General features: G+C 38.1%; 1 protein-coding gene across 1 annotated transcript in view; it reads right to left on the bottom strand.

The window, feature by feature from the left end:
- LOC137290387 (metalloprotease TIKI1-like) overlaps window positions 1-11,117 on the bottom strand; it is a 91,758-nt gene extending 80,641 nt beyond the window's left edge. Inside the window, exons 1-2 of the mRNA XM_067821288.1 lie at window positions 10,624-11,117; window positions 7,958-8,518 (exon numbers count right to left, since the gene is read on the bottom strand). Coding sequence (XP_067677389.1) covers window positions 7,958-8,518; window positions 10,624-10,737 — 675 coding nt within the window. The 5' untranslated portion in view covers window positions 10,738-11,117. The remainder of the gene's footprint in view (window positions 1-7,957; window positions 8,519-10,623) is intronic.
- Window positions 11,118-12,049: the final 932 nt, after the last annotated feature.

Genomic DNA, 12,049 nt, shown 5'->3' with positions numbered 1-12,049 from the left:
CATTTCAAAGCAGGACAAAATTGTAACACAACATTGGCACACAAAATGGAGATTGTTCTTTTATCAACAACCCATCATCCATGTATTCAGAACTATTTACTTTTTTTATACTTTTTTATGGTTTTGTATAAAATGTTTGCACAAATATTTTGTTACAATTCATAAATATTCTGGACAAGAATATGTTAACTTTTTTTATATCTATTTCTTGGATAAGATGGCTGTTTTATATTCTTTTATAATTGTTTTCAGCTATCCATAACGACTACAATATGAAGGGTATCCAGGTCGGGTAAAATATTTAGCACTTTATTGTGGCTTGTTTTGTTTGTTATTACAAGAACGTTCCAAGTGAAAAGGATAGCGAGGCATCTTATCAAGCTTAATCCCAAATTACCATGCTGCTATCTGCATTTCTCCATATTGTTTGTACTAGACTGTCGAGACATGGACTGTTAAAAGTGTAACAAGAGCTGAGGTCTTACAATATTTTGTAGTTAAAACATAATACATATACATGTTCCAAGGATGGTGGCATGCATTCTGGGCCCCTATCATGTATTTCACTAATAACATCCTTGGCGGGGTGAGTTATTGGACACAATGGCCATCAAATGTGGCAGGCATTTTGTGTCAGTCCAGATCCAAGGTACGACTAAACCAACACACTTTTAAATCCTTGCAATTATCAAAGCATCATCTCGTCAGTCTGGTGGTAGCCATTGATAATGTACAGGTTATATAAGTGGAATAGTTTAGTTCTCTTTTGGCAAAACATAAATGCTTTCAATTTGGGTTACATTCTTAAAAATTGTTCATTTCAAACAATCTTCAGAGTCTTTATTTATTTTCAATCCTTAGAAAATCTAACTGCTCTTTCATAGTTATTTTAAATAGAATTAACAATCATATTTTATCAAAACATGACCTTAGATATAACAGTTCAGCAAAAACTTTACTTCCCCAGCATATACATATCAGAAATGTGTTATCAGTCATCTTTGACAATTTTGTAAGGTTCACAAATAAAATTTTTTGAAACATTTTAATACATATGTTGGTGGTCTGTAAATGATAGAGTCAGAACCAGAAAACCAGTGATTTTCAGCATCACCACTGACCTATGCAATCAGGATGCGATAACATGTTTCAACCAAGTAATTAAGCCTGACCACCTCTGAGGCCTTGACGAGGATAGGTTACTGAAGGCCAGTGCCAACCCATATCTTCACATGTGGGTGTAGCTTTAAACAACAAACATACAATCCACACAGCTTTCACTGTGAACATGAGTGAGTATGGTTCTATGCCATCTTTAGCAATACTCTAGTAATATCATGGTAAGTGACACCAGAAATGGGTTTCAAAATTGAACCAATTTTGGGAATTCAAACCCGTTGGTCTTCGGCATGATGAGCGAACACTTTAACCACTAGGCTACCCTACAGCCCCCTGTGAACATGAACAAAGGGGGTTGAATGTTCTCTATCAAAGTACCGCCTATGTTAATGATAGCCAAGTTCATCAGTTGGAGACCTCCCCATTATAACAAATTAGTAAATGCATTGCTCTGTCCCAACGACAACAGTTGTACTATCTACACAATCTATGAGCTTCCTCTCAGCTGTGACAAGAGTCATTGAAATCTTCCACTGTTTAAGCACAGATAAAATCAAATAAAACGTGTCAGACATTAATTTGTCTCTCCCAAATTACACTTGACAGGTGAGGGAATCATCTTAGAGTCTTGGTGGCTTCTGTAAAATGACCATATGACAGGGTCTCTTTTAAAAGCTATATATTACATTCTAAATGAGACCCACCTTTGCTAAACCCTTGCTTGGGTGTCAAGGATGAAACACAGATTTACTTCACTAACTTTGAAGTCTGGAGATCTCGTGTCTAAGCCTTGTCATTAATGTGTTTGCTAATGTTAGAATACACAGGACTTCGTCTCACATGATCAGCTTTCAAATGTATGAAAAAGGTTGTTATTGTTCGTTAAGAAATGAATTAATCACAACTGGCATTTGTACTTAGAGTGTCACAATACATACCTAGATCACCTGAATATACATACATTGGTAATTATACAAAAACATGATACAGTTGTGGTAATACAATGACATCAATGAATCTTTATAACAGTGATACAAACGTTTTCTTACGTATAAATAATAAAACACGTATTATTATTATTATGTCTTCATCACCATAAGCACAACTTTGAGACAAAGAACCAGAGTTATTGTCATGTTACGACAGGCCACTACTGGGCTATGAAACTATCATTACAACAAACACCACCAACATCATCATCGTCATCATCATCATCATCATCATCATCAAAGCAAGAATCTTTTCACATATCCCATACCCTTGTCTGTCATACTGATCCTGAACAAATATATCAAGCCCATGCAAGACTAAAATATGTGGCAAGTCTAGATTTCCACAGTTTCAGGTAAAGAAAGTCACAGGGCTCCTTTTCATCATGTATGTATTTTCTTATTATGTCTTTTTTGTGTAAAATATGTTCATTTCAGAGACTAGTTGAAATAAATACACAACCTAACAGACACATTCTAGATTCCCCGTGTATTGGCAACCTAACAGACACATTCTAGATTCCCCGCGTATTGGCTGAGTAACACAAGCTTCCACTTCTTCAAAAGCATCTGTCTACCTGTTTGATAGCAGCGATGGCATACAGGGTGGATAGGGTTAAATGTAGCATGTAGGAATTATCAACTGACTTATCAAACGTGAAGAGCCTACATACACTGCTATCAACAAATTAAGACCTTCCTAAATCCTAACCCATATCACCTGTCAAAAACAGCATTAGTGTAACAGACTTCATACAAATATATTTTCATTCTGAAAACCCTATTTTAACACACGAATTAACACACAGTATGTCGTCCAAGTAAAATATAAACATGTTAATGGCGGTTCATTCTCTCTCCTTGTGTGTAGGAGCATGGATACTTTAAGACACTGATCCAAGTAGGACCCATACAACATGAAAATAACCCCCAACAGTTCTACACGTCAGTCACTCTTGAAGTCGTGATAACCCTAATTTATATTACTTTACCTTGGGAACAAATCTTAGTAGCTCTGTATTCACTTGTAAATATCATTTAGACATATCACAGCAGGACCTCATAAGCATGGATCTCCTTTGTATTATAAAGATATACAAGCATTATAGATACACAAGAACTGCTGTCATCTAAGTTTTTATCACATATGTTGCTAAAAAATAGGGGAATGAAAAAAACCTTTCGAACAGACACTGTGCAGGTGCTTACTTGATTTTAAAGTTTTGACATGTTTTGACTAAATTCTTGCAAAAATATCTGTTATTTTGTAGCAATTTTGGACTGATAGCTTTCATTCTTTCATCTAATTTATCTAAATAGTAACTGTTATAGTTATATCAGAGAGTTCCAAGAAATAGTTAAAAAATATACAAAACCAATTTTGATGCCATGCCATAAAATGTGATGTTAGATGTATTCAATAAATTGTGAACAGAAAATGTCCCTTTTCTTTCACAATACATGAGAAGGCTTTCATAGATGTTTTTTTTTTTTGTATTTTACTTTGTTAATGCTATGTCATCTGACTGCACCTGTGGCAACATCTGATTGTGGTTTACAACTGAGGGTAAAACAACTACTATGACAATGATAGACTGTTGTGACCAACAACTGAAATACTATTGCAATAGTTTTTCTCCTTCGTCATTTGAAGTCATTTCTCAAGTGAATGTATAGTTTAAAAGAAATGAAAACAAGTTGAAGTAGTTTCAGTCTCTTTTAATAATTGAAAACTTGTAACAGAGATTAAGTTTTAACTCAATGAAGCTGCAGGTCTGCATCCAAACATCCAAACTTTGTACTGCACATTTATCAACAGAACTTAATTACTAAACTATGGATAGTCACACATGCTATCAATGCACTGATAGTTTTTTGTTTCCACTACTGTTTAATTGCCATTGGGGACTCAACAATTACAAATCCATTGATAGTTCGATGTATCTTTACAGCACCAGTTGTGATACTGTCAGGGTGCAGGGATGGGAAATGGGAGGATGAGATCAAGCACCTAAAGCACCTAAGAAGCACCAGGGTAGGTATGTTAGATTGAAGATGAAGGTAATAAACTGATGAAGCCATCTCATAAATTAACAGCATTAGGTGCACATGCTTAAAAGCACCTGGACAGTATTTCAAAACGAAGAGGAAGGTACCAAGAATGGTCCTGATAAATAGCATTAGGCTATATGGTGGTAAAAATCACCAACAGGTAACAAACGATCATGAAGTTTGTGGGGGTTGCAACCCTTCCTGTTTTTTCAAAGTCATGTTCTGATTCTCAATAAACACCCCATCCCCTTGAAGATAAAAATGACAAAAGTGCAACCCCCTTTTTCAAAAGGCTGGATCTGCCCATGTTATGGTTTATCAAATTACACATCTGGGATTAAAGCTGTCTTCAAAACTACTTCAATATTCCAATGACATTCACTTCAGATTTTGACAAAACACAAAAACTTCCAAATCTAACAGTTTCTGTTGCTGGAACCATATGAGTGGATCAAATTCACTCACTGTAACATTTAAAGCAACGTTTATCTCATGTTGTCCTTAAACACATTCTAATCCCTCTACTTAGACATAAAGAGCTACTATTAGAAACACCCAGGTACAAAAACCACCACAGGTGTCCCACACAGATTATCCAACATCCATCAAGAGGGTTACACAGTTTCCCCCGCCCTCAATTGTCCCATGCGGAGTTTTCACTGATTCCCCAGAAAACAAAATAGACATTTACTCTTACAAGTTCCCAATCTGTATGGCCTTGTAGGACATAAAGCCCATTGGCCATATAACATACTGGGATAGGTCTTAAGGGACAATTAGCCCAGCAGGACATGCCTATTATAGCTAGTGGGGGTTAACCCCCTGCTGGCCCCTTATGGCATCATGTCAAGTCCCTATTTAGGCAAGTACATTTAGAGCCCCAGCATAATGATTGCTTTTAATATATTACCTTACTTTGACTTTGTTGGCGGTGGGACTGTCCAGCTTTGTAATTTACCTGTCAGCTTTGATTTTATTCACTGTTTTTATTGCATGTTGATATTGGTTTTATTGCATGTGTGTATTCACTTGTTGGCTTTTATGTTCTGATTTACACTTTAATCAGCATTTAACAAGTAGAAATTATTAGGTGTACTAAGATATAAAATATACAAAGTCCACAGGGGTGAATATCGGCCAAATCTCACATTCTGGTTTGAGGACTCATTTTTGACATGCCATATACATTTCATAATATATGTCAATATTGTTAAAACTTTACCATGACACATAATGTCTCTTATGTTGAAAACTAATGTAAAGTGCATGTCTTTTAGGATGAAAATATACTTTATGTTTATAATATTCAAATTCAACATAGGTCCAAACTGGCAATTATAAAATTCATGAATGAGTGACAATACTCATCAACAGTTCATATGAATAAACTTGTATTCCAGCCAAGGCCTACATCGAGCACACCTTGGTATACAGCGAAGTCGTCTAGTTATATGCTGGACTAACTCATCAAGAGCACACAAAAACTTGGTACTGTCCCAAAAGATTTATGTTTGCCATCAACCCCTATTTTGCGTAACTGTTTGTGAAATGACCCCTTATTTCACTGTAATTTCTTTGAGGCTACCCCAAACTCACCCCGCCCCCATCTCCGATAATAATTAGCCAGTCCCCAATTCCTGAAAACATTCGCAAGAATCCTGACTTCGCTGTCACAACAGCCAACATTCCCGACATGGCTACAGCATGCTTTTCAAAGTCAACCCAAACAATACAAGTGATTTCAAAGCCGACACACCTGTAAATTTAGTTTCCTACTCCGAAAAATAAACCACTTGGAGAGACACACCGGCAAGTTTATTCCCGACAGCGGGCTCCCAGCAGACAAGGAAAACAATGCTTTTGATGTTAAACATTGGTATCTTCCACATACCCATGTCTGTTTCAACTATGCACACTGTAACAGTTTAAGACACAAGTTGGCATTCTTAGCTTGACTCCCTATAGCTTACATACACAGGTCCACATAGTTGAACAAAGTTACAAAGTGCTAGGGGTGATATATCTTATAACACTCTCTGTTATCAAGTACGCGAAGTTTATTTCCAGAAAAGTTTCATTCTGGGACGTTTGATTGACGTTGTTAATTTCACGTTGTAAGTTTCAAAAGTAATTCACCGCAAAATTTGAACGTAGAAACATCGTATGCAAAATTGTCCAAATACTAGTAGTTAGGTAGACTCGAACGTTGAAATATATATAATATTTCCTTAACCACTAACTATGCGATGTATGAAAGAGGATCAAGTTGAGGTATTACTTGTGTATCAACTGACAATGCTCGAAATGCCAACGGAAACTCCAGCCCTTATTCAAATCCCAAAACGTACAACCGTGAGATATAGATATTATAAATCAACAATATTAGCTACTGGGTAAAGTCTCTCGAGTAGGTCTTAAGTAGGAGGTGGTATATCCATAACGGGACCAGTCATAATTTATTCCCTACACTTGAAAACGGGATAACTGTGGGCGGCTCCCTCCGTATAACAACATTTTGCCCCGACTTGGTTACGTCTGTCATGATAAGCATATTGTAATCGTATTGTGCTTAACTTTCGTATAATAACAACAAAATTCACCAAAGTACTGAAATATCGCAACTTGAACGCATATCGACAAAACATCATTATTTACTAATACTGGTGACATTTTGTGTAAAATGGAAAACACGATTACACAGTTAATTAACTCGTAGTTTATTTCGCACTGAAACCCGAAATCTGACTTTTCCATGAAAAATGCATCCATAAAATAATCACTTGTTCTGATATTTGAACTGTTACAACAAACAGTAACAAGTGCTCGTCTTTCAACAATAAGCATTCGTCGTCAGAAGAATCGGGAACTGTTGCCATCGTTATCACGCCTCATTAACCACAAAGCAATTTCTTACACATGCTGTATACGTCGCTGTATACATGTCTAATTTGCCGATGCATATTCCGTTGAGTCTTTGCTAGTTTGAGCCGTCAACCGTGACGCCGAGAGCCCCCCATTCACGGGCGAGTGCCCCCCATTCATTACGGTGCACCAAAACAATTTCACACGTTCGTACGAGGTTCTAAAAACCTTCCGTTATTATTTGCTTTCGACTTGTGAGTAAACACCACACTCTCGGGTCAACAAAAATGACAAAATGTTAAAATTACTTGTGAATGAATACAATTTTAACAAGAAAATGATGACGTGTTTTGTTCCAAAACAAACATTTTTGACACATTGTTAAAATCCTGCTCTGCTTTTTATTGCCTTTCGTGGAAGAACACTTGATAAATAGCGACTTTGAGAAACATAAACCTTTGTGGCTATTTATCATGTCACATTACTCAGCGACATTTATATCTGCATTTTAGCAGCTACAAATATTAGAGCAATATAACATTGTTATTAATGAATGTTGCACTCGTTACGTGCATTCAGTGAAAGAAAGAAAGAATTTTCACGTGCCTGTATAAAAAAAATCGCCCTACTTGATTATAAACGAAAGTATCACACTTGAATTAATGTATTGCACTTACTGAGGGTCACGTTGTGCTTGTTAACAGCTTCATCAATGCCTATACTGTGGTAACAACATGTATAGTGTTGTCAGGTCAGTCCTGTTGAAAATTCAAGTTATCTCCCCTCTAGGAAGGTCGAATGTGTTGGTCATGTGTTCCATGGTGCATGGTATATATATTTATTCACGTATGTGGTATTTTCATGTTTCATCATACTAAGCATGTGTTTAATACGTGGATAACGATATTGATCACTTGCAAACATTTCCTTCTTACCTGGGAGAAATTAAGTTCGTTGAGAGGCACACACTGTTCTTCAACACGTTCCACAGCTCCGGTGACTTTCCCAATTCGTTCCGCTGACTGCGCAAGGTATAAATCCAAAACAGGGATCCCCCGAGATTTGATATCACTTTCTGTCAGAGAATTTACCATAAGCATCACCCAAACGGGTCGCTTCCTCTCCCAGTTTCCGGCAATAGCATTGAACAAATAGTCGGCATACAGACCCCTGCCCTTCTGATCCGCAGACATCCACCCGGGCATCATGAGGCGGACATACTCTAAATGTTCCTTCAGACGGATATATATGTCCCTGGGTAGCACGTCCGAGAGATTGGCCCCGTGAGGCAACAGCTGGCAGTTAGCAAGGGACGTGATGGTGTAAGGATCTGTCAGGTCCAACTCGAAGAACACGTTACCAGCTTGACGAAATGCATGTTTGGTATTCCGGGGAATGTAATCCCATACTCTTGTGTACGGCACGTGAATTGTCCCAAAGAAATACGACGGTGGGTCGCGGTGTATTGTCCACAAAAACGAGTTGAGTCGACTTTGCTGAAAACCACACAAGAATATACAAAGTAAAGAATTGAAAATGAAAGAGGGATCGGGTTACCCCCTGTGAAAATATACCCGACTCGATGGTGAAAAAACATGAATAAATTCAAGCCTTGGAAGAACGGGCTCTTTGCTGATAGTTAACAGGGTACATGTAAGTCGGGGATGAACGAAAATGTAATCTTTGAGTAGAACAGCCGACGGTGAGATATTTCGCTGTGCAAACATATCGGGTACCTTTGGATGTGAGACACCGGTGATTGAGAACTGTGGTAAGAGATGACAAGATTGTGAAGCCATTAACTTGATACGAAGAACCCCCTAACTATCAATAGAAAACCAACTTCAGTCCACGGCTCATCAGGTTTAAGGTTGTGATTTTGTGAATAACATATATTTCACCTCACGAGGTAGCAATAAGCACGTAACCAGATATTATTTGCTGGAGAAAATTAATAGACCCGGGCCGTAATTTGTCGAGAAAAATACCACCTACATTCCCCGATGAAATCCCAATAACAGGCGTTCGTTTTTCACAGGACATGCTTCTTCCAACAAATATTGCAAATTTACATTCTATTTAAAAGTAGCCTTATAATCAGTTAGTTTATTATTCAGAGCTTGGATAATTTAATATTCTTCGTGTGTTTATCAGTAGTGTCGATAGGGCCACAATATATGTGAAATCTCCATTGAATCAATATCGAAATAGTTGATACAAGCGTAGAAATCATGGCGTTAAATGCGCACTAGATTTAGTGCTTTTTCGGCGACCTTTTTCAAGCTAGACTACAAATGATTGCAAAATTTACTGAATTTGTATAACAAGAACACACATGGATTTTCCCTAAGTAACGATGGGTCAGAATACTTGATCGAAATCACTGGAGTCAGGTTGACGCGCAGGACCTAATACAAACAGAGATTGAAATATCATTCACGATAAAACGAGTATATTGTGTGAATGGGCCTAGACAAAGCAAATCTCGAGTATTGTGAGAGAAGTGTGTTCATTCACAAGCAGGTCTTATAACAGGGAATTGTTGTAAAAATGGGACAACTTTTTAACGAGTGATCCCAGTCGGTTTCGAGTGGTGCATAAAACTGTGCTTAGTAGCATTCGGATCTTCACCCTCCCACCGTGCTAACTTTTCGCGACAATTATACTCGTCCTGTAAAAGACACCTTTGAAAACATATCGGGTTTGCCGTGTATGTCCCTCACAGTAATCTACAACCCTAACCTGAATGGTATAATTCTATACTTGTGAGTATTTTCTTTCCCAGTTTTATCACGCTCATGGCGATGTGAGAGATATTCGGACAACAGGTGAACGTTCCGTTTCTACTCCGGAGATGTCCGATTGATGCCGATTGCCTTCAGGGTGTATCAAAAGTAGCAAAGATCTGTTTTAGTTAATATTGTTGCATTCATTGATTACAACCGCGGGTTATTTTCGTTGGCCCAATGCTCCATTCAGCTAAAATTATTCTACTTTTGGCATGACTACAAACAAAACAGTTAACATGTTTACAATGTAAACGAAATTAATGAAAACGTATTTAAGTAAATCTCAGAAGCAAACATTACGTTGTTTTTAATGCTGAAACATCAGTGAAACAATAGAGAGATATAACGTAACTGAAATACGTCCCAGTCACCGTCTGGTGTCACGAAATCTAAAGACTTAGGAATGACAATACATATGGTATTAAAACACAAGTCTGAATATACTCCATAAAGCTCAAATACTGCACAATTCTTCAAACGAAGTACCTCTATAGTTTGCTCCAGCTTGACTGTTCAAGTTTATGGATTTGAATTGAAAGGAATTCGTATTTATCAACTATCTACCTTAACATAAACACGGGCTGTGATGGAGTAAAAGCATTTCATACATACACAGGGGAAATGCTTCCTCGTCTTAGACATTAACTGAAAACCATTGCGTTTCTGTTTATTCCATTGCGCATCTTAAAATAAACTTAGCAATGATAAACCTTGAAATAAAATATATCTCCAATGCTAATTTATGACTATGTCTGTTCTTAATTATGTAGTCTGTGTTTAGAAATGGAAATTAAATTATTCAAAGTACTTACATCCTTCGAGGAGTCGCTATCACACTTTGGCTTTTTCCTCGTGCTGGCTTCTGGTTGTCTTGCCATGGAAAGCGAAGATAGTACGAGTAAAGTGCATAAGACAATGTAGACCATCTTGACGAGGTTCCATGGATATGTCCACCCAGAGAACCCTTCCTAGACACCCGAGATAGTCCCAAATTCGCCTGTCGCCTTATAACGAGGGCGCAGGTTACTGTCCAGTACCAATGTGCCCGGCCGGTGGGGGACGGGGGTCAATGTGGAGTGTTGTGGCCGAACTCTGTACACTGCTTGACAGTACTTTCACCGTACAGCGTCTACCTCTCCACACGAGCACATGTCCCAACGACGAGGCATTCGGTTGGACACTGATTATCACTCGCTGTCCGCGCTGAACTCAATTCATCGGACAAATTTTGACAAGTTAAATCGCCTAGATGCTCCTGGCATCCTATCCAGTGAGCTGGATATACCATAGAGAAAATTCGCCTGGTGCGCGCACTTCTCTCCGCTTCGGCTATTGGTTCATTGTTGACTAAAAATAGATTTTGTTTTGAGGAATAGGGGCGGGGGGTCCGACTGAGGCGCTGGTCAGTTCGTGGTCAGTTTGTGACTCCCCCAGATGAGCGTTCAGTCATGAATGTTGTATTGTATGCGACCACCATAAACAATAGCTCAGGTTATTGATGTAGCTTTTAATCTTTCGGAAAACCCTGAAAACAATTTTCAATTCCTCTACCATAAAAGCAATGTTTCCGGAATGGGGTTTTCTCAATCAAATGAGATGACTTGTTTGGGAGGTAGTTTGAATTCACAATGGCAAAATGTTATATGTGGATTTCATATAGCTGTACTTCAAACACTCTGACAGCCACACGCGAGCTTAATAAAATCAGACCTGGTTTTCCCTACCGAACTGCCCGGCGACTATAGACGGGGGACTGACTGGTTAAAGGGGGAGTGTGAGTACTATAACGACTGCACACGGCGCGTGTCGCGCATTCTATAGCTCTCCCGATCGCAGTGGACTCTTTATCCCTACCCCATCTCCGCCGTCTTTGAAAATTCGGTGTTTTTTCCTGTGGAATGACTGTTTTTTTATACGTTTCCCCTTTTTTCCAGACCAACTTTTTATCGTAGATTTCTCAGTCAAATGCAATGCAATATCCCACTGAAACAAAAGTTCCGATAACAACATAAGCAAAACTATGTAAAATTGACATGTTTTGATGGGAACATTGAATTAAAAATGTTCGATATTAAGTCAAGTAAAGTCAACCTTGCCACGGAACGGGAATGTGAGGAATAAAGTGTTCCGATTCCACTGCGAAACACAGGATGCCTAACTGTATGATTGGCATTCTGGAAATTGGTGAGTAAATTCGAACAAAATATTAATGGCTAAGAACTGGAGGGGTTTTTTTAT

This window comes from Haliotis asinina, chromosome 7, assembly GCF_037392515.1.
Source record: "Haliotis asinina isolate JCU_RB_2024 chromosome 7, JCU_Hal_asi_v2, whole genome shotgun sequence".
Taxonomy (NCBI): Eukaryota; Metazoa; Mollusca; class Gastropoda; order Lepetellida; family Haliotidae; genus Haliotis; species Haliotis asinina.
Note: the sequence above shows the minus strand (reverse complement) of the source record. Positions and strands in the feature narration are given on the sequence as shown.